Source organism: Falco peregrinus, chromosome Z, assembly GCF_023634155.1.
Source record: "Falco peregrinus isolate bFalPer1 chromosome Z, bFalPer1.pri, whole genome shotgun sequence".
Taxonomy (NCBI): domain Eukaryota; kingdom Metazoa; phylum Chordata; class Aves; order Falconiformes; family Falconidae; genus Falco; species Falco peregrinus.
This window is the reverse complement of record NC_073739.1, coordinates 60,333,406-60,357,416: the sequence shown is the minus strand read 5'-3', so window position 1 is coordinate 60,357,416 and position 24,011 is coordinate 60,333,406. Positions and strand designations below refer to the sequence as shown.

The 24,011-nt window shown below is 39.1% G+C and overlaps 1 protein-coding gene across 1 annotated transcript in view; it reads left to right on the top strand.

The window, feature by feature from the left end:
* HOMER1 (homer scaffold protein 1) overlaps positions 1 to 24,011 on the top strand; it is a 96,291-nt gene that overhangs the window by 7,115 nt on the left and 65,165 nt on the right. Inside the window, exon 2 of the mRNA XM_055791559.1 lies at positions 20,022 to 20,178. Coding sequence (XP_055647534.1) covers positions 20,022 to 20,178 — 157 coding nt within the window. The remainder of the gene's footprint in view (positions 1 to 20,021; positions 20,179 to 24,011) is intronic.

The window sequence follows — 24,011 nt, the reverse complement described above, 5'->3', positions numbered from 1 at the left end:
GATTTTTCCTGTTGTCTACTGCAGCACAAACATTTCTGCAGTGAGCCGCATCAGTATTGTAACCTAGCTGACTGTGTGGCTGTACAAATACAGATGTTGGCACAAGGGAAGTGTCATTACAGGTGGAATAAACCTACCTTTTGCAATGTCTGTTTATTCTGGCAAGAAGTGTTCAAAAAGGTCCAGACTCAGAGCTGTCCCTGTCTTGAGTTTTTTGAAGCTCTGAGTCTGGAAAGGTTTTTTTGATACTGTCTACTAGGTTGAGTCTCAGCTTGTTGACAGGTGGCGTTTTTTCCCCATATCATAGTGTCTTAGTAAAAAACATAACAGGTAATATTGCCGAGGTTTAGAATTTGGATTTTAAGAATGCTTTAAAATTACTTACTTTGTAAATAGTATGTTATAGTCTTGAATCCATAGTTAATCTTGAAGCTATTCTTGTAACAGGGCATATAATGAGATCTTCCTTGAGTTTTAAAAACTGAAGAATGAGTTTTAAATGGTCAACACTTTACAGGGAAGTGTTGGTGAAATAAATCATCTTTGACATGTATTCTCACAATTCCTGCTTCTTGTGCCTGTTCATTTTCAACAGTCTGCTAGCCCTGGCTTGTCTGTACAAAAATCTAGAAAAATATATTGTGTGATACTGCAGAAACCAGTGTTTTCTCCAACTCGTGACTTGCTGTGGAGTGTGCAGCCATGTCAGGGCTTCTTAAGGTATGAAATATTTTCCATGCCAACAAAAATAAGCACAGGGAATAATACATGCTGTGTAACTGTTGTCAAATCATTGCGTGCAGTAACTGAGGTTCTGAGTATCTATTTGGCCAATTTGAAGCTGGAACACCTGTGCTTTTGCATCAGCTGTATTTTTCAGTGACCTGTGTGTGACTACAAGAGTTAATCTGCAATTAGACAGGAGCAATTTATCTTGGATTAATTTAGTTTCAACTTCTGGATACTGATTTCCAAGTGGTTTTTCAACATCTGAGTATATGTCCCTCTTATGGAAGTATTCTTGGTTTTTTACAAAACAGAAGGATTTCCTGCATCTGCTTCAGCAAGCCTACTTCAGCAGGCCAAGTCCAGAGCTCTGCATCTAGACATACGTAGGAACTTGGTTCTTGTGGCAGTGCTAGTGAATAGGTGGTGTCCTGCTGATTTGAGCCCTAGATAGGCTTGGTTTTTCAGAAGTACTGCACAGCTGCCATGTCTGGCTATGCACAATAGTAAAACTCCCAGGATCTTTGGGAAGCTTTTTGGAAAAAGACAGAGGCACTAAAGCACATCATTCAGTAATGATCCATTTTGATTGGATTTCTGTGTAATGTTAGCCCTAAACTCTGGATTCCCTAAGTTACCTCACATCAGAATGCAAGTGCTGCCTGTGCCTCTTGTAACAGATCTTAATAGACTGCTCAAGATTTGTGATAATTTTTACTGATTATTGTGTATTTGGTGACCTTAAATGTGACATACATCTTTTAAAACAATCCTCCCTTTTTGTCCACATTAATTATGAATTTTTAAAATCAGTTTACTGGGATGGATTGAAGGGCATTATAGAGGCCTTTTCTATAACATCTGTGACTTTTATTGTTAGCAGGATTTGAGGATTAATATTATTCTGGAGTGAAGTTCTTACACAAAGGAAAACAGTCTGCTACTTCCCCAACTGTTCTTACAAAGAACAATTTTACTTCGCATGAAAATACGTTTAAAGAGTCCTTCTCTTCTGCTCCTTAGTAACAACCCTAAATCCTAGATTTAAAGAATACTGCTGCTCTTGAGTGCTCAGAGATAGAACAGTAATCCTCAAATCACTTGGACTAACTCAGCCTTTACAGATGGGGCTCAAGTCTAGATCCTGTAAAGGTTGCCTTGTGTTCCACCTTCTTGCTTGTCTTACTGTCTTGCTGCTTCTGCCACGGGCTATTGTTTTTGTAAAATCCAAGACTGCTAATTCAGAGGACTTTGTTGCCATTTAGAGCAACATGTATAGGATGTTGCATGTGTTTCTGGAATCGTATGGAAAAGAATAGTTCAACACCCTGGAGGGAAAATGCTGTCAAGGAAGAATATTAACTGTCAACACCATGTTCAAGTTCAAAGTGGTTTTACTAAGTCCAACCATACAAACAGGTCTACAGCCTTGGAAAATGCTGTTTATGTAGTGGGAATCTGGAACAGAGGTTTGGTTTAATGCCTTGTGTGGCTCTGGAAAAATCCTAATGAGTCTATTTAGACCCTAAAAATTGCTAGCTTGGTGATCCTGCAACTTGCATATGACAGTACTTTTCTGAAGTACCTCAGAAAGAATATGGGTGGAATTTACCCAGTTGTTAAGACAGTGACTTCTGCCTTCATCTTGGACGAGTCCTGCTAGCTTCCTCATTGTAGAGGAGAAGTACTGGGAGGGGTATAGCGATTATTTCAGAGTGTGGTAAGGTTATTGATTTTTGGGAAATCAGATCATTGAATGCTACCTCATGAATCCCAGTTTTGCAGGAAAGTATATGACTGTGTGTTGCTATTAAGAACTGGATGATAACACACAGTTTATGATTAGCATTGCTGGTTGTGATCACGAAGTGGAATTTCATCTTTCACGTTTAAAAAATATGGCTAGTATTCTTCTATGAGAAGCTTGTATTGAAGAGGAAATATCCCTAGCCAGAGTGGCACAATAGCAGTTAACCGTCCTCATTGAAACTTTGCAGTCATGGTGACCTGCTTGTGTCAGTTGACACCTTAGTGATGGCCATTAGAAAAAACGTAAGGATTTTGATTTCAGAATCCATTTAGCTTATAAACTGATATGCTTGTATGCTAGAGGTTTAGGAAATTGGTGGTCAGGATCAGACTTCACAGAGCCGATTAAGTAATGATTAAAACTGATGCTTTAAACTTTTTACTGGCATATACAAAATATCACTTTAAATCATCTTGTCTTACGTGCATGAGGTTCATCTTCCTGAAGAACCATTCCTCTTCATTTCTTCGTAAATACTGAGATTATTTTGCAGTTCAGTATAGTATTACTACTTCCTACTCATGGCATTCCATTCACTAGGTTAAGCATTTGTATATCATAGTATGTATTCTCTTTCTAAACACAAAACCTGTTAAGTCAGCAGGAAATGGCAGGTTCTGCTACATGGACATGTATTTGATGCTTCAGTTAAGCCTCTTTTGGAGGCAAGCATTGAGCACCTAAGTGCTCCGGTTTGGGAAGACTATACCACGTCTAGCTTACAGGAGTAATGTGTTTTTCAGTATAGCTTTCTTTAAGACTGATTTCGCAATGAAAGCATTCTAAGTAGCTAATAAGCTTGGTTGTTTCTGGCTACTGTTTATTTCATGGATACAGAAGCACTTGTGTTTGACTTCTTACATTTTAATATCTACTGTGATATTTATGCAAAGGAGTGGGTGAGGGAGGCTTTTCTATTTTTTGGCTCATACATAGGTTTTGAATGCATCGAACCCTACTAGTTCATTCAGGTACCACGTAAAGAGGTTGGTTCCTGTTCATAAAAAAAGGTGATACTGAAATAACTAACTAGCTTTTAACAAGCACTAGGCTCTGATCTTTGATTAGACATTCCTAACTGTAGTAGCATGTATTTATTGCTTGAATATTTTTATTCAACTATTAAGTTGATTTTTTTTTTTGTACTGAGTCTCATGTAGGTAATTCCAGTTCCATGTGAAATAGGTAAGAAAATTCCAGTTTTACCTGTCACACAGGCATTTGAGCCAACACTTCTGCACAAACAGTATGCTGTGTGTTTTGGTGCTCAGTTTGTCAAAACGCTGAGCAGTTTCCCGAGATCTGATCTTTTTCCTGTAATTACACTTCCAAGTAAAATAACTTCTGTCTGTGTGAAGCCTGATACCTCACCTGCTATCTTGGGGTTAGAACTGCAATCACTGTAGGTTCCTTTCTGAAATATAACCTGTATTTTGAGGTATGATTTGCAAAGTGGTTGAGAATCTAGTTTCAGAACAACTTAACACATAATACGTTGTCTTTACGAGCCTCCACCAGTGCAATCAAAGCAACTGCATGAGCTGTCAGTGAAGAAATGTTTCTTTACATTATTTGGATAGCAATACCCAAGGGTAGTGTTGGTGTAGCCATTGTGTTTTCAGGATGGTTGTCTTCCCTATGAGCTGCTCATCAGTGAGACGGCCTAGTCCAGGTGTGGCCATTCCTCTCCAGCTGTTGGGACCCATCCCTACATCACAGCACTTGGCACAGCCCCTTGGCTGACATTTACTGTACAGACCTCTGTACCTATTCCCATGTCAGCCTCTGCAGTGGGCTGTGCAGGGCACAGTGTGCTCCATGCGCAGTGTGTGGTCATACTGGTATATTTAAGAATGGATTGGGCCCTGTGTCCTGGTTTCAGCTGGGGTAAGGTTAATTTTCTTCTTAGTAGCAGATGCAGTGCTGTGTTTTGGATTTGGTTTGAGAATAATGTTGGTAACATACTGATGGTTTTAGTGGTTGCTAGGTAATACACTAAGTCAAGGACTTCTCAGTTTCTCATGCCCTGCCAGCGAGAAGGTTGGAGGGGCACAGGGAATTGGGAGGGGACACGGCCACCAGACCTGAACTAGCCAGAGGGATATTCCATACAATAGAATGTCATGCTGAGTGTATAAACTGTGGAGAGTTGGCCAGGGCTGCCTGATCAGTGGGTGGTAAGCAATTCTACTGTGCATCACTTGTTTTTTTTCCCCCCTTACGTTTGGATTTTATTCCTCTCCCCTTCTCTCTCCTTTTCATTACAATTGTTGTTGTTTTATTTCAATTATTAAATTGTTTATATCTCAGCCCTCAAGTTTTACCTTTTTCCCGATTCTCCTCCCCATCTGGGTGGAGGGAGTGAGCAAGCAGCTGTGTGGTACTTGGTTGCTGTCTGGGGTTAAACCGGAACACCCTGTATGCTTGTTGTGAATCTCATCACTACCATGGGAAATTGCCTGACAGTGCGAGGGACACCACTGGAGGGAAACTGGATTTGGAGTCATCCTAGGAATGACTTCAGTGATCTGATGAGCAAACTGCTCTGGAGGTCTGTCAGGAGCTGTATTTGGGTGTCCTGCCTTAGGAGGAGTCTCAGAATGTCTTCGGCATATGTGTGATGCAAACAATTGGGGAAACTGAGATCTGTCACTTACAGTTACAGCTCAATATAGATGCAACCACTGCTTCCAAATTTCATAGTGTTTAGTAGGCTGTAAGTTATCAGAAGTGAGGAGCTTGCTGGCATGGCAATGGCATACTCAAAGTGAATTAACGAGGCTTTATAGTTCTTGCAGTGCTCAGTGGGATGGTTCAAATTGATTTGTTACTTATGAATATAAAATGAATCTGTTTACTTTTCCAGGAGTCTAACTCAGTTCCTTGACACAGATGAAATAATCCAGTTCTCATCTTGTGATGTGGACCAGTGATTCTTTTTGAAACTTGGCATACAGCTGTAGCAGTCTAGATAGGATTGCAAAGTGTTCAAAGATCAGTTGATGGTGATAGTGATGAAATGCATGTCTATTCAACCTGGTTCATTCTGCTTGCTCCGTATGTAAATTCTCATACTTCCACTGGTGCTGGTGGAAGCGTGACTTCAGCTTTGAGGTGTCTGTTGTCAATGTGCAGGTTGTGCTGGTGATTTATTTTGGGATGTTTATTTCTGAGAGTTAAGTGTAAAAGCTCTCATAAGTGACTGTTAACTGACAGCTTCTTAATGTTTGTGGGTTTTAAGCTGGAAATGAAAGGAATGGCAAATACCAGGCCTGCTAAAATAAAAAGCATTTTCACATGTAGAAGGCACATCAAAATGAGTAACTTGGAGATGTAGAAAAAGGTGAAGTGGACTTGTCTGATGGGGTTGACAAGGTAAGGAGGTATCATCATTTCAAGGAAGCAAAATGGAAGTTTAAAGCCAATAAGGTGGATAATGAAAGGAAACTGGTAAGAAGCATTACAAGGAAGGGTTGCTAAAGATGGTGGTGCCAAGTGAGAAAACCTTATTTTGCTAAAGAAATATGTTCAAGATGAATTCCAAGTGACTGATAATAAACAATTAAGATGCATATTCCTTGGGTTTTCTGTTGTGAACAAGCTGCCGTGATATCTAGTTTTTAGAATAGCAGAATTATGGCCAGTATTAGTTGAGTGTTGTCTCTCAAAATCAAAGAAGATTGCAAAAACAGAAGTTAAATTTAATATAATCTAAAAATACTGATTTTTTAAATACTATCACTGTTTACCATATAATTGCTGATTATCTCAGTGAAGACATACAATTAATTGATTCTATGATTTTTGTCTTCCTTCTATTCCTTCTCAGGTTCCAAAATTTTCACCTGTCTCTGTTGCCAAATGCTTTGTCTGTGTTGCCTCATACCTGTGAAATACAGCCATCAGAACAGAAATTCTTGTCATAGGCAATGATGAGACTTGATGGGGTACACAAAATCACACTGAATGTCAAACTAGGAAGTAACTGCATTTACATTGTTTATTGAACGCTGCCATGTTCTATGGAACTAAAGCTAATGTAGGATTGCCACTCTGTTACTTCAGTGCTCTGCATGACTGCGTGTCCTAGTACCAGCCCTCTGTTCTTAATTTCTTCTTGCTGCACTAGCTGTGCACAGTGACACTTGTCAATGCTGCTGAAGGATTTCATTACAGCAACTAAATTGATCTAACCAAACTTTAGAACAGAGGGTGTTGATTTTTGGACAGTCTCTTGCTTTCATGTTGAGACAAAGCAAGGAGGTTCAATCTGTCAGTTGTTTGAATGTGGTGCTCTGGATGGCAGTTCTGCTGCTGCTGTCTTATGACCCTTACATCCCACCAAAAGTATGATTAACATCAAAGAGTCTTCATGCACTTGCAGGGTGCTGTTGTTCCCCATCTGTGCCTCAACAGCAGCAGCTAAGTGGCCCCATCCGATTTGGCTTAATTCTCACCTTGTTTAGTCAGCATCAATCAGACTAATGAGTTATTTGGGAGTGACATTAATAGCCCATCTCGCAAACTGAAAATCGTTTTGCAAAGGAAATGACAGAACTTAAGATCTCAAAGAGTCCATTAATTAATTTGAGGGTGTCTGTAAAATGTGACAAGGAAAACTTGCTGGATGGGAATAGGCTTGCATTCTGGAGAGTAGATTCAAAGTCATGTCCCATCTGGAGCTGCCTTCCTCCTCCTCCTCTTCCATGCACCTGGAAGGGAGATCACTGCTGGGCCTGCCTGTAGAGCAGAGGATGGAGTCCTGGCTCAACAGCAGTGTCTCTGGATCCCAAAGCAACTTTGTGCTCTTGCCCTCTCAGCTTCTGTATTTGGAGAGCTGTGCTTGTTCTGCTAGTATAGCATGGGGATTTTCTTTCTTTCTTTCTTTCTTTTTATCTTCTTTTTTTCCCCTTAGGTCTTGTAATGGTCCTGAAGACTACAGATACAGTCCCGGAGGAACATGTCTAGAAATGTCTATTTATTTAAATTCAAGAAAACTGGTGCTGCAGAAGGAAGGAAATTGTAACTTACAGCTGTATGGCTCAGTGTTAAAAGTGCTGTGCTGAGTAACAGTGAAAGTTCAAGCTGAACAGTTAAGCTGCTCTATGTTCTCCCTTAAAATACTTGCGAGAGTTCTGTAAAAGTAATCTGACTGACTCACAGCTCTATTTCATGGGATATTTTAGATGTAGATTGCAAAGAAAGATTGCCTCTGAACAGAGGTTGTCAAGGAACTAGGGGAATTAGAAAGAATTACTTTGGGGCCTTTCTAAACTTTTTTTCCTAACAGGTATGAATGACATTATTTCTTACTTTGCTACATTGTGCTGTGTAGGGTGCATTCCTCTCTTTTTGTCTTGTGTTGCAAGTGTGGCGAAGTTGCTTTTGCATGCTGTAGAGTGGAGGGAAATGAGGAATATTTTTACACCATTACCTGCCTGTTTCTTATTCCAGATGCCGCTTAGCTTAGTTTACTGTGTGTAAGGGCTGTTGCAGGAATGTTTTAACATCCAGGTTGCTTTCAGAAACGTCTCCTTGGCCTGTTGTGCCAGAGGTCTTTGTTCATAGACTAGAACCTGACATTATGCCATTTTTCTGTTTGGTTAATGCTTTCAGTGAGTAGATGCGGAAAATAGCTATATGCCTTAAACTTTATTGTCTAGTCAGAGATGGAAGAACTTTCTTGGCTTCCTTGACGAGCATTTTTGGACAGAAAAATGAAATACAACTTTGGATTAATATCTGCTATCATGATCACTATAGGTAAATATCTGTCCTAAAATTCAACAACATAATTTAGCTGCTCTTAAGTCATTAAAAGCTGGTTGTTAGTTCTCTCCAAACTTGTAATTTAAAAACAAATTTAAGGTAAAAGTTAATTCAGAGATACCTTTGTCCACTTAATTCCACGATTTAGAGGAATAATATCTTAGGTGCCTAGAAAAATTCTGAAGATGCATATGTCCTTGGAATAACTTAATAAACTGAAGTGGAAAGCATGAAGATAAGACTGGGTACTTACCCTTGGGTAATACTCTTCTTGTTATCTCAATCTGACTCCCCAAGCTCTCACTTGATTCATGGTGTGAAAATGAGCTTTTGAAGCTTGGGTGGAAGGACAAAAAAGGAAAACCTTACAGCTATTGGAGGAACTTTCATAGTTGGTGATAAATTCTTGGTGTGGATGTTTCCTGTAACACTTCAGCTGGTTGCTTACCTGCAGAACTTGAGCAGCATATGATAGCTGCTGGCACTGAAGAACGGGCATTTCTTAAAAACCTGTGGAATTATAGAGGTGAAAGCAAATCCAGTGTTTACCTGTTTTTCTTCCTTTTTTTTTGAATCAGGTTAGCATTACACTGTACATACCCTCCAGGTACCTTTTTTACGCTTTAGCGCAAGCAGCTCCATGTTCACTGACATTACACCAAAAATGTAAAAGTGTTGTTTGGTTTTTTCCTTCCTGTAGAATATAAGCATTACTTTTAAGTAGTATCTGTTTTATTCCAAATGCAAGAGTTTGCATCTTAACTGGCAAATGTAATGCAGTGTGTTCTGTTTTGGTCAGGACTTTGAGAGCATGGTGACTGTGCTTGATAGAAGTCAGCAGGAATGCCTGTACCATCTTGGTATACAGTGCTAGACTGCAGGCTTCTCTGTGCAGTTAGGAGGCAGACTTCCAGTAGAGGTTTAGTGTGGTAAGGACAAGCAGTTAGTGTGATAATCTACCTAGATAGCAGAGTGAAATGCTTGAGCTACGGGTGTGATGGTGACTCACATCTAAGCAAGCTGAATTCCACTGCAGAATCCTGTGCACTATGTCTTGTTCTTTCTCTGATAAACATGCATACATTTTCATGTTTCAGATTTTGCTTTCTCCAGTTTGTGAGAAAGCAAAACTTGAGTTTTTGCTGTTCATCTGGATATTGAGCATATCTAATAAGACCCATCTGATTTCACTGTATCATGGATGAGTATGATCCATTGTTTGTTTGAAGGAAAATGAGCAGAGACTGTCATTCAGATTTTCACTGTATTCTGTAATGCAACTAGAGAATTTACTTAAGTCTTCTCTACTGATTTCTCAAATTTGGTCTGGAAATTAAGAAAAGGAAAAAAAAATGTCTATTATGCAGTGAACTTAACACTGATTTATCAAAATAATATATTCCATCAATCCCATAAGTTTTAAGTTAATATGTTAAAGCCTTCTCCACCTGATGTTAGCCATCTGAAGATGCGATGAGACAAAAGACAATTCTTGGCTCCTGAGTGCTTTTGCATTTTTTGTGCCTTGTCATATGCAAGGGGTTTGTCCTAATGCAAGATGTTGAGGACAGAATCTGTTTCCTTGGTATGCTCTAAGTATGCTAACTGAATTAGTGACCAGCTTCATTAACACACTTTGTAATATCTTTGAGGTGGATATATGTGTGTGTGTATGTAAAAACACTGATCAGAGCATGTGAAAATGAATCTGGCATTAAAGCCATAAAGGCAGGCAGGGCAAAGAAGAGTATTGGAGACAAATTTTTAGGGGACAGCTGTTTAAGGGACTTTTGTTCCTGATGTTTTGTAAGGTTTCACATTCAGTGAGGTGCCTAAACAGAAGTGCCAGTGAAATAGATTGGAAAAGTGTATTTTCTAAGAGGGAAGGTGCCAAGGAAGAACTGGTCATGTCAAATGAATGGCTTACAATGAGGCAAGAAGGTAGGTCTCAGAGACAGATCAAAGCCAGGTCACTTGTGTCCTGGTCTTAAGACTAGCCTCCATTCTCCTGTGCCTGTGTCTGCCAGCACTGGCAGTGTCCTGTTCTGCCACCACTTCTGTCCTGATAATAAACTCATTGTGCCTGGCTTTTCTTATCCTTTGTGGTGAGTGGGAACCTGGGCACTGATTCTGTGCTTTGCAACTCTGCCAGCTTCCGTGCTGTTGATGTTAGTAAATTTGTGAGACTGCAGTCTCTGTGCTGTGCTACAGTTAATTTTAAATATGTACTGTGGAAGAAGCTTTTTACTATTCTAAAGTTTATGAATAACCACTATTCTTCACTGGTCTCTTATGAATGGGAAGCTCAGACAGAAGAGGAATAAGTTTAAATGAATTTTCTCATTGCTGTTTATAATTATGTTGTTTAGGTTTTGGGTTTTTTTGTTTTGTTTAATAGCAAGAGCCTTATTTCCCAAGGTATGGTGATCCTAGCTTTTGCAATTTTAAATTATGACTGTAAATTTTTAGTGCTGCCTGCAGTTGTCATGCAGTGTCTGCTTGTAGAATATTCCTCTGCCTTTCTTCTCTCCCCTTCTCCTCTGGAAGATCTCATGTATGGGCTTACTGAGCATTTAGCTGAGATTGGCACAGAGTGGTTCATTTTTTTTCCTGAATACACTGCTTTATAGGATTACGTGCGCATAAAGATGCCATACACAGTGGTGCATATGCCAAAATGTTATCAGAAGGAATTGCTTTCAGAAATGTTTTCTGCCCCACACTTTGAAGTTACCTGCTTTCCTGACTTGCCTACTGTGTCACACAGAAACTTCTGTTCATTGATACAAAAAATGTAATGGAAGTCCATAATCTCTGACTTCAGTAGGGTTCTGTCCACTCATACGGGTCAAATTTAGCCTAGCTCATATGAAACTATATTCTTTGCACCTAGCCTTATACATATGTATTTTGCCTTTACTTCTTAGCCCAGAGTAAAATATTTTGAGTTGGTTTTTTTTCTTCAAAGCCTAGGGTTTTAAGGTAGCAAATATGGCACAACTGTTCCGTCTCCTGCCCAAATAGTTCTCACATTTCAACTCATCTTTATAAAGGCATTGACATTTCAAAGATAATAATTTCTCATAATTTTATGCAAATAAAGAGCCAGGTCAAAAAGAGTGCTTGTTGGGAGAGCAAAAGCTCAACTCCTAATAGTCACAGAGGAATCTCTTGGGTCAGATGTGCTGCCCCAAAACACAGGAAGGTTTCTGGTGGAAGTTTCCTTTTGTTAGAGACTGGAGGTCCAACTGTGAGTTATAGTTTTGTTTTAGACCAATTTTTATTAATTCTGCTATTTGTACAAGTAAGTAAAACCCCAAAACTAGGTAGAGGAAAAGGGATTGCCGTTATCACCAGCAGCTGCTGAGTGAATATAGTGTGGGACTGTGTGGTATGCTGTCTCTTTAGGGTGATACAAAATGATGCAGGTGTAAAATGGGGTGAGTATGAAGTTCTCTGTCACTTTTCCACTGGAATGGTTACTGTGGTACTTTTGTTACATCGAATTGTCTGCCTTCACTATAAGTAATACCATGACTCTGGAGTCTTTTCCTGTAGGCTGTTTTCCAGAGATTTTTATATGAACCCATCACAGAATAGTTTCCAGAGTAAAAAGCTTTTACAGCTTGAACAATATCTTAGAGCATGTGTGATTTCTCACTCACTGAACTAAAGCTACTAAGTCAGTTTGAATTCTAAAACCAGCTATGACTCTGTGGGTTCACCCTTAGTGTCTCCGTTGTGCAGTTTCAAGGGGGAAGTCCAGCAATATTTTTGCTTATAGAATCATTTAGGTTGAAAAAGACTTACAGATCAAGTCCAATCATTCACCCAGGACTGCCAAATCCACCACTAAACCATGTCCTGAAGCACCGCAGCTGCATGTTTTAGAAGCACCTCCAGGTAAGGTGATTCCGTCATCTCCCTGGGCAGCCCATTCCAATGCTTGACCACCCCTTCTGTATAGAAATTTTTCCTAATATCCAAACAAAACCACCCCTGGCACAACTTGAGGCCATTTGCTCTCATCTTACCACTTGTTACTTGGGAGAAATGACCAACAGTCACCTTGCTACAATCTTTTTGCAGGTAGTTGTAGAGAGTGATGAGGTGACCCTTGAGCCTCTTCCTCTCCAGACTAAACAATCCCAGTTCCCTCAGCTGCTCCTCACAAGCCTTGTGCTCCAGACCCTTCCCCAGCCCCGTGGCCCTTCCCTGGACACGCTGCAGCCCCTCTACGTCCCTCCTGCAGTGAGGGGCCCAAACCTGAACACAGGGTTCGAGGTGCAGCCTCACCAGTGCCCAGCGCAGGGGGACAGTCCCTTCCCTTGCCCTGCTGGCCACACTGCTCCTGACACAAGCCAGGGTGCTGCTGGCCTCCTTGGCCACCTGGGCACACTGCTGGCTCATGCCCAGCCGGCTGCCGACCAGCACCCCCAGGCCCTTTCCCACCAGGCCCTTTCCAGCCGCTCTGCCCCAGCCTGTAGCGCTGTGTGGGGCTGCTGTGACCCAGGTGCAGGACCCGGCACGGAGCCTTCTTGAACCTCATCCAGCTGGCCTCGGCCCATCGGTCCGGCATGTCCAGACCCCTCTGCAGAGCCTCCTGCCCTCCCGCAGAGCAACGCTGCTGCCCAGCTTGTACCCTTTACTCTTAGAAGCTGTTTTATTGATTCCGTGGGGGTTTGCCATTATCCACTGAAGTTATTTGACATCTAAGGAACTTTAAAAATCTAATGTTTGAATAATTCTTTAGTGTTTTCGAAGTCTGATCTAATTTCATAGGATTGGAATTACTTCAAACCATATTCTGTATTTCTACCAACTTTGAAACTTCTTTGATCACACACACACACAGACTAAAGCTAATGAACAAAGAATGTGGATGAAGAAGCTGTGTGTACAGCACTATGTGTGCTGTAGTGTGGGCAAAGGTTTATGTGTGGGAAGAGTTTATGGGCTAGGGTTTGAACCGTTCCTTCTGAAACATGGGAAATACAGGGCATCAAAATATCTATTGTAGGTTTATAAAAACAAATGTTAAAAACAGGCTACAACTTACCCTTGGAAAAGCACGATGTTGGAGCTGGCTGAGGTGATTAACCAGCAGGCCTGGCAGCTGTCTTGTGGCATATTAGCAAGGACTTGTCCACTGATCACCCATGACAAAACACTGATTTCATAGCAATGTAAATATGAGCAAATCACTAAATAATTTTCTTCTGACTTCTGTATCTTATGTCCCTTAAATACTGTGTGATATCTGATTTCAAGCTGAAACGCTTTAGTTGGGCTAAGCTTCATATCCTTGAAAATCTTACGTGCAGTATGTAATGTTTCTGGCAAAGGTAAATAAATTTTTTACTTAAATTTACAGGTTTAATGAAAGGTTCAAATCCTGAAAAATCGCTAGTATTATTTGTGATGGTATGCTAACTCAGTAGTGGTTAAAGATCTAATATTAAAAGCTGGTTGTTAAATGGGAGCAAAACAGTTTAGAAAAAACCTTGAAGGCACTGCTCTGTGCAGTTCTGTGGATCTATAGAAGATATTCTATAAAGCAAGCCATTTAGCTTTATAGGTGAATAGGCATATATATGTATTAACTTCATACAGAAAACTCGGCAAGCTTTTTAGGAACAACTTCCTAAGCTTTTGCTCACCTTCAGTAAACCTGACTCAACCCCAAAATGTAACAGCAAAAGTAGATCTAAGAATTTAAGTGTAAAACTAGATAAACTGCTGGTGCAATGGGAGAGATTTTGAGCTGGTTGCTCGATTGTAAGTTCCACTTTTTTTACTATCTCAAAATATGTTTTGAGGCATTAAAGTTGTTATTGTGTGTATGTAATACAGAAAGAAATACCTTAAGATGTACTCATTTCACAAGTATGCTGGTGTGTTTTGTTCAAGTACTGTATAATTTTGGTTTTTATTTCAAGATGGCAGTTGTCAGTCAATTTCTGCCCAGAAAAATAATTTATTTCAGAAGCTTCCATACAAGAAGACGACAATGTTATGCATTACTGTCCCATGCTACTGTATACGGTATGTATCAGACTTCAGAGCATTTTTGGGATTAAGGAAAATTCTGTGGTTTTCTGTTGCTTTGACCTGTGTTTGCAGAGCTTGTTCACTCAGACTCCTGAGAAACCATTGTCTGTGTTTGGATGCCATAGTTGACAAATTAGTTTTGACTATAGCTGCACTTTTAATTGGTCTCCTCATTTCTTTTAGGGATCTCTCCTCAAGCTGCTTAGAGTAATAAAAGCTTGCTACAGCTTTACAAACAAGTTAGGGAGAGTATTTTTTAAGACTGTAGCAAGGCATTGGGAGAAAGCTGTAGTCTTGGTATGCTGTCATTTTGAAAAAGCAAAAAGGTCTTTGTCCTATCCTAAATCTGGGGATGATCAGGAAATGCCTGGGAGGTCATGCAGGGGGTTCATGTTGTCTGATAAGGGGAGAAATTACTTTGGATCACAGATCTTACACAGGCTTAGAACTCACTGTGTGCAAAAGTACCACCTGCAAAAACATGTGTGATACCTGCTGAGGGAGTGTGCAGCCCTTAGCCTTCGGAGCGTGTGTGCTGAGCATGCGGGCTGCCACGTGGCAGGGTCTGCTGTGCCCATGGCTGCAATGGGCTGAGAGCAGCACACTTCTCCTCGTCCAGTCCTCACTGTGGGTGGGAAGCTTGGAGTGTGGTTGTACTCCAGTGCTGTGCACAGGGACATTGCCCTGTTTTTGAATGCGCAAGGCATCATCTTCCTCTGAAACTTGTGAGACTAAAATTTGAAGGATAAGGTCTTGCTCTGTTTGCAACTTGCAAATGTGATGAAAAGGACTTCCAAGGCCTATTTTGTTGAACTTGTCTTGAAAACAGTCTTGTATGAGGAGTCCATGTGCATCAAAAACAGTAAGTCTGGATAATGCACTTTGCAGTTTTCAAGATCCATATCAGGGGAGATAGAAATTGCTGAAATGATTGACATAAATATTCATTCTCATGGGCTTTTCATTACTTGATAGATACTTTAGAGCTATCAAAGCTGAGTTGAGGAGGAGGACCCCATCACACTGGACCGGCTCATTCATCCCCTTTTGTCCTACTGGTTGAGGAAAATAGCTCTGCATAAAGTTTTAAAACTGCTAGTGTATTTGAATGCTTTGAGGATCCAAGAGGCTGCTATATGAAGTTTTAGGTCTGTTTTTTATGTTTGTGGCAGGGAAGGAATGTCATGTACAACAAAATCATTTTGACTCAGGAAATCTAAATCAATTTAGTGTATTGCCAATGAAGATGACAATTAAATAAACACAGAAAACGGACCTCATCTTCCCTGTGGACCCCTCTCCAGCTCCTTCCTGATCTCTCATCCCCTCACCCCAGGTGGCACTCAGAAAATGGTTAGTGCCTATGGTGGCTCCTGGGGTTTTTTTTGTTATTCAGTTCCTCCATGGTCCACAATCCCTTAAGTGTTACACCTGGTCACATGTCTGCTGCCATCTTCTGCTTGGGCAGCTCTTTGCTCTAGCCCCTGCTCGCATGTAATCTCCTGTGTCTTTTTTTTCCTCTAGCCCCAGTCCTGGTCTGTTCTTGGGTCTGCACAGGGTGGTCCCTGACCTTGTTGCACACAGTGCAGCACCCTCCCTACCAAAGCCCTGTCAATCTAGCCCAGTATGTAGGGGGAAGGAGGTGTATATTTTTTACATTTTATTTTTAGCATCATTAACACACTAAAAGGGGACACAAGTAGGACATCAACTAATATTGTAGAAGTTCATGCCTTCTTTGTTTTTATAATAAGTAAGACAACAGAATCCCAGCCTTGAGAAGTTACAGATATTATGGCAGTGAAAATAACTTTGGAGTCATGGTAAACAACAGTGTGGGGGGAGAAAGAAGGGAAAGGAGGTCTTCAGCATTAGTGTCTGCATGATCTGGAAGTACCAGACATGTTAAAGAATAGATACTTTTTTAAAAAAAAGCAAATACTGATTATGGATTAGTAAGAAAAGTTCTTTCTAACCTTCTCTACTAATTTAAGCTTTTTTTGTGAAACTTTAATTGATCTAACATATGGAAAAAAGAAACCTTATGTTCTTATATTCAGTAGTTGCGTTTTTTTGAAAAGGATATGTTAAAATGTCAGAATGGAAGGAGTGGTTGTTAGGACACAGGCTTTTCTCCTAAGCCTAGCCTAGGACTGATCACCTATCAATTTTTATATCAATGATGAAAAAAACCAGTGTCCGTCTACCAGCTGAAGTGGTACTTCTCACACTTCTTTAGTCCTCACATTGCTACTCCAGTCCGGGAGAACTTGGCGTTTCTTTTTCGTCTGTGTTCTACCATTGTAATGTTGCAGTCTAAGCCAGTTAACAACAGCAGCATATTAGGCTTAACGTTTTTGCTGTGTCTGAGCAGATGTTTCTAATAGCCAAACCATGTTACTGTGTCATTCTTGTTAGTTTCTTTTCTTTTTCTTCAGTATCAGAATATTTCTGGAAAAAATGTATGACTTCTCTTTGTAACTAGTGATGCGTTCTTGTATTAGTTCCTATTAGTGTTTTTAGTGAATACTAAATACTTTCTGGTTAATGAAAGAGTGACAAGAGAAAGCTGAAAGAGGAAGAGAAGAGAGTAAGGAACTGATAGGGTTGTTTTTTCTTACTAAAGCTGTTGCCTTCTTCCTGTCTTAACTATACAGGCAAAATTAGATTTTAAAAAAATATATATTATCTATCATAAAATATAATTTTTATATGTATTAATTGTCTGAGCACTTAGCAAGGGAAAAAGGAAACTATTGTCCGATTTAACAAATACTAATAATCTTATAACTAATATCACTTCAACTGAATTAATTGAAACTTCCATATTGGGAGGGCATCATGGCCTCTGGATAATGGAAGAACAAAAAGTTTCAGTAAAGATTGATTAGCTGAAGTTAAAAATGTTGCATATGTTTGATATATTACCTTTTTCTTTGTTTCTGAATGTTTTAGAAAATCTAAAATTGAAGTAGATCTGTAGTATGTTGCTACAGAAAAGTACAAATGACCAAAATACACAGCAGCTTTAAGGGACTTCAGTGGCACATCCGTGAGTGATTCTGTAACACATTTAGTCCTGTAGACTAAAGGTGCATAATTTCCATTTGTTTGAAGAAATAATGATGAATGTTCATCATCAACTGTCAGAATGTTGGTCTAATTCTAGAGGCATCTGAAGTTTAGCATCTTTGTCAGAAAAAAATCCTAATTATCCCAGTAATCTGGCAAAATCAAGATTTAGTCAACTAGTTTAATGAAGGGAGTTAAGCTTTTTCCACAGAGTGTAGACAGCTTGTCATTTTGCAGAGCTGTAGTTTCAGTTAAAACATGGAAGGAAAAGACTATAATTCTCGTTTTATCAGAAGTAATTAAAAAAGTATGTGAGCTTCATTTATGCTGTTCCATACCTAAGTGTAATTACGCCAGACCCACACACATACCCTGAAAAGTGCTCTGCTTTGTCTTTGAGCAACACTGCTGAGCAACCAGCAGGAATATGCAGACCACCTCATCAAATAAATTGATTATATTTATCTGGGGCTATGGAAGACTTCTGTGCTGACAGTGCAGGAGAGCAGTAATTCAGGGCCGAACAGTTGACTTTTACTGACTCTCCCACTTGCTTTAGTCATACAGCTTTCACCTACCTTTTATATATTAAAATCCTAACCTGTGGTATGTTGAAAGTCCCAGTTGTATGGTGCACTGTACTGTGATAGAATTGAATATCCATACTGGTAAAATGTGTATTAATTAACCGTATAATTTGGATTCAACTCTTTTTTTATCTTTTTAGTTAATGTGGTCAGAGCCTTCATTTTCTTGTTTCAGTGTCCATCTTCATCCGAATAATTGTCAGGCCTCTAAGATTTTTGTTTTGATGAGCTCTTTAACTTTCCAGAGTTAAGGAACTGGTTGCATTATGGTAGTATGCATCATATTACATTGGGATATACTTAAAGGGAGGTAAATGCTTATGGTAGTATGCATCATATTACATTGGGATATACTTAAAGGGAGGTAAATGCTTATGGTAGTATGCATCATATTACATTGGGATATACTTAAAGGGAGGTAAATGCAAAATATCTAATTGAAGACAAAACCTAAAGTTTGATTGAAGAAGTAATTGTAGATATTTGAAAGAGTGATAAGAACTGGTGTAAAGATTCTGTTAAACAAAAGGGCTATGAAAGTCACCTTTGCATAAACGTTGTGTGCAAGGGATTGGGATCAGGAAAACAGCTACACAACCTCCTACAGCTGAGTGATTTAGGAGAGGATGAGTTGGTGTTAAGTGTGCAGGGACCTTTGTATGGAGGACTAGCATGTGCATTCATCCCCGTGACCTGCCTTCCTTTAGTTTTCACTGAAACACTGTTTCACTGTCTTTGATCTGTTCTGTATCCTTTCTTCACTTCTTGCAACACCCAACATAGGAGCACCCCACATCTTCTAGCAAATGAGCTTCATGGAGCCTTAACTCCCAGCTGAGTAGTAAGATTCTGCTGCTGAAAGCAGCTGCTCTCAGCTGCTCTTGATGCCAAGCAGTAGAACTATTTCTGAGTGTTCATATGTGCCCCTTGTAATGAGGCCAGATTAAACCCCTTTGACTGTGAGTACCCAAAATCCTAATTTTGTCTTTTGCATTTATTTTGGGCAGAAAAATGTATTAAAAACTTAACTCCTAAAGGAAAATGAGGGCAGGGACAAAGGATATTTTACTTCACATCCTAGAAATGGGAGAAAACAAGAGTCCAAAACCCTAGACAGTTAAATCCAGCTTAATGTTCCAGTACTTATCTTTGGGATTTAATGGAAACATTCCTAAAGAATACAGCATTCTATTTGTCACTAAAACATTCCTGAAGAATACAGCATTCTATTTGTCGCTAAAGTGTAGCTGAATTTAAACTGACAGCCATCTTAGTGATACAAAAAGATTTTTAGATTTCTGTGCAATGCTGTATATCCTGGTAATGATCATGGGGAAAATCAGTTGTAAATTCTGAAGTGCTTCTGTCTGACCAGAAGGGTTTTTTTACTTTATATAATTTTATTTGCTAAACAGTTAACTTTGAACCATATATGTTACATGTATTTAGTGTTGCTATGAAAATATTTAGGTGTGAAACTCCAAAGAGTGAGACTTTCACAACACATGTTCTTGGCTATAATTAATGTTAGTTTTAGAGTAATTGCATTGAATCAGCCAGTTCAGTTTCAGATGATGGTCTAAAATTGCTTAGAATAGTTTGAGTATTAAAAGACTTTTTAGAAGATGGGGTTTTGATGTCATAAACATTCTGCAGTGTAGCGAGATGGAGTTATGTATGTATTAATGCCAGTTAGTTTAAAGGGATACACGGAGGATGAGGGCTGGGGAGATGGTGGGACAGAGCTGAATCTATATTAGAGATGGCTGTCTTTATCTGACTCTGAAGCTGAGTGCTGATTTTTGCCTTAGAAGGCTTGCCTTTGTTTGCATATATATATTAATGCACTTACCTGCTCTATGCAATAGCACATACGGAAGTTCTTAGGAAAAAATTGTCATGCAAGGTGAAATGTGTACATCCCAGTGGGCACAACTGACAGATAACTTGTGTGAAATGGTATTATGTACAAATTAGATTAATGACTTTTACTCTTTATCCTTCAGGGAACAACCCATCTTCAGCACCCGAGCTCATGTCTTCCAGATTGACCCAAACACTAAGAAGAACTGGGTTCCCACCAGCAAGCATGCTGTTACTGTGTCCTACTTCTATGACAGCACAAGAAATGTCTACAGGATAATCAGTTTGGATGGCGCAAAGGTAAGTTTTATTTCAGAAAACTTGCTTCATCAATCTTTTCATCTATTTCCTAGTCTGATGTCTTTCATGTATTTTCTCAGATACTTTTGTCATTATCTGAGCAATAGATTACTGACATGTTAAAATGATCACATTGCTTCATTACATGTTTTAAATGCTTCATTACATGTTTTAAGAGTTCATCCAAAAACGCTGTTTTTCATAGGTTCATCTTTACTTCGATAGATTTATTTTTGAATTTAAGTGATGACCTCTTAGTTAATATTACCAGCAGACTAAAAAGACAGCCCCTGTGAGATGCACTGAAAAGTACAGCTAGGGTTACAGTAACCTGTTCTTCTCATCTCTGCATTCAATGATCTATCAATATCATTGGATTCAGCATTATGAAGGACATCTGTTCAGTGCCCACTTAGTAAATCCTTTGTTACATAATCTTCAGTTCCTACTGTACAGAATGTGAGGATTCCCTCCTGATAAACCTCTCTGTGGTAAGCTTGCGTGAAAACAATCATTTGGTTTGGGTTTTTTGGAGTTTTTTTTGTTTTGGATTTTTTTTTTAATTAGGAAGGATAATGTGTTGAGCTGATGTTGTAAGAAACCTTGTCTGAGAAATTAATTTTACATGGAGAAAATACTTGATTGTTCCTTAGGTTCTACTCCAAGTGGGTATAAAATCAGTAACTTTACGAACAGTATGTCAGAAAAGTCTGCAACAAGGACATTGAAAATATACAGAGTGTAGTCAAAAGGTGTAATCCTTCCAAGAGACTTTCATTTGCAACTTTCGTAGATGCATCAGTTCATAATGATGGGAACTGAATACTGTTAGAGCATGGCAGTATTCACAGAGATTTTGTGGATATTTATTGAAAGCTGAAAAATATTACCCTGCATTTTTTAGAAATATCCAGAGGTTTGCTTTTTTAGATAAGGAAGGAGAATTTCTGTGATAAAGAAGTATATAGAAATATATCTCATAGTCAAAGATGTCTATACGGTACTACTTTAAGTGATTGAGACTCTGGTGTCAAAGCTTACCAGAATTTTTCCAAGTTTAAATTTTACTTTCTTTATTCCCTTCCCACCTTTTCTTCAAATTATCCTTTTAGTTCTGTCAAATAGTTAAAATACCTGAAGACTTTGGGATTGGAACGAGGTACAGTATGAAATCAAGACTACCAATTGCAATCTGTAACACCTTAACTGATCTGCACAGTTTACAAAGTCCTTACTCTGGTGTCCACTGGGGTTCCTCTGCCTTTGTCCAAAGCTGCAACTCATGCAAAGCGGCTGCTGAGTTAAATTGTCAAGCAATTGTTCTTCTATTTATTTGTCCTTTTGTCCACTGCAGCATTTCCTTTACATTTGTAGTACTATTGGCAAGGGTATATAGGTAATAGAATCTATCACTTTTATTTACTCTCTCTGTGATTGCTGCAATCCTAATGATGTTGTCATCCAAGTATTAGATGTCTAAGATCTAGGATCCCTATCATGATTAAGAAAGACCCATTGTTTTAGGTGTCACAACACTCATTTGAAAAATACATAGGTGAATAGCAGGGGGAACCATGGAAGAATTATAAGGAAGTTTTCAGCGAAATTCCCAGAGAATTTTTTATTTTTCTAACTAAACTGCCATTTTTTAACATACTTGCACATATAGAATATAGTATATACAACGGGCTAAATAGAACTATAAATCATTCTTAGGTTTGGAGCATGTCCAGATAGTGTCCCTGCTATATGGCATACAGCCAGGTGTCAGTAACACTACTGGCATCTGAACTTGCAATGCCTTTACATTGTTGATTGGTCAGACAGAAGCACTGAATTTGCAAAGGAGAAAAAGCTACTCAGTTTAATTCTGCCATCTGAAGTTTTTAAATGAAACTGAATAAAGATGATTCTGTGGGGGTTTTCTTAAAAATATGTTTTATATTGAAAATGTCTCAAACACACATGTTGCCAGTGGCCAAAACCACTTGTTGAACCATACTGGTTTTGAAGCTGTCATGCCTCTCCCTTGGAGGTAAAGGGTCCAACCAGGTTTTATTGTACAGCTTGGTGCTGTTGGGGTTTATAGCACCCTGTGGGTTTGTATAGTGGAGAGAATGATGTGCATGTGGCTGCTCAGTTACAGTGGCTCAGGTGCTGAGTACGTCAGTAAGTGATGGCAACTCACATGTATGTTCACTTAGACTGCAGTAAGGAAAATTTGAAAGACAGAGACTTCAGATTTGAATGATAATCCTATTTCTGTCCCACACCCTTCCCTCTCTTTATGTTAATGGGTTTCAGTAGGATTCCTGGATAAATCTTAACTTCTGTACTGATTGCCTGAAAGTCATTTAATCTTTCTTCTTGAAAACAAAAGGATATTTTAAAGACATGATCTTTACTCAGCTCTGAGGGATGCTTTTATACATTGCAGATTCCCCCTGGAATTTGCTTGTTGGGGTCCTTTGGTGTATTTTGTGAGAGACGGATTTTTCCCTTATTCCTTATCAATGGGTCTGTGAGCCAGATTCAGCTGAGATAGACCCTTACAGAAGCAAGTTCTGCTTATTTTTAATGCGTTCTGTGTAATGTTGTTTTCCAAAGCTACAGTCTCCTCTTAAAGTACATTGCACAAAAAATGTTGCATCTCCTTCTAACTTGATTCCAGTAAATATTCTAGGACTGTAAGGTGTTCAGTGTACAGACCATATTTTATAGTCATGTACAGTATCTGCATCCCTGCTGCCCATGGCAGGGATATGCTGATGCAAACAACCTGATAAAACTCAAGGCTCTTTTCTGTGACCTCCTGAGTATCTTTTATGTGACTTTTTTCTCCTACCACTAGGAGTCAAGAGAAAGCCTGGAAAAAAAAATAGTATGCAACATGACATGACAACGTTGAGCAGTTGTTGCTAAGGCTTTCAGTTCTCATTAAGTATTATAGTTATGTCATAGCTCCTTGGAAAAATGTGGTTTAGTACTTCTTTCTCCTAGGTGATGGAAGGAAGCCTCCTTTGTTTCTTCAGTAATACTGCAGACATTAGGATTATTCCCAGAATCCCACTGTCTTTCCCACTCAATCTCTGGCAGTCACTGAGAAAAAGAGATCAAGCAATGCGGTTCCTGCAGTACTAGTTAACTCTGATAATTTTTTCACAGATGCAAGATAGTAAAAAAACTCAAATAGTTTGTGCTCATCTAAAACAAAAGAAGACTCTGGATAAGGGTGGTTTTCCAGTCTCTAGGTTCGGTGAGCCTTGTATACATTGTTTCTGAGTCAAGTCTCCTGTCAGTGTTACTGCAATAGATGGTCTGCAAAGCCTGTAAGCACAGGTCTTCAGTGATCTTCCCCTGAAGAAGTTAAAAAAATACTGTGTGTCTTAATTATTGTTGCCATCAACTTTAGGTACACAAGATAAAATCATATTTGACCACTTCTGTATGTCTCACAGCTGTTGGGTTTTCAGTCAGTAAAATGAACAGCTAGGACACATGCCCTGTTTTCTCATAGCTAAGCTAATATGAAAGGTAAACATGAAAGCTATTTTATAATTCCAACAAAATCTAAAGATAACAAAATCTCTTCAAAAAGCTTCTTCAAAAGCTAAATGTCTGCCTGTCAGATTGACTCTGTTCTGTTTTTAAGATATTCTTGTACATTTATGCTAACAATATTCTTAAAAGTTGATGAAATATTTGACATTTGTTATACAGGTAACTCTACAGTGAAATGTGGCATAGAAGAGAGCAGTTAAAACAGTACCTATTGGAGTAGACAAGACAGAATTAATTATAAATTTTAATTTAAAAAAAGAGATCTTTTTTTT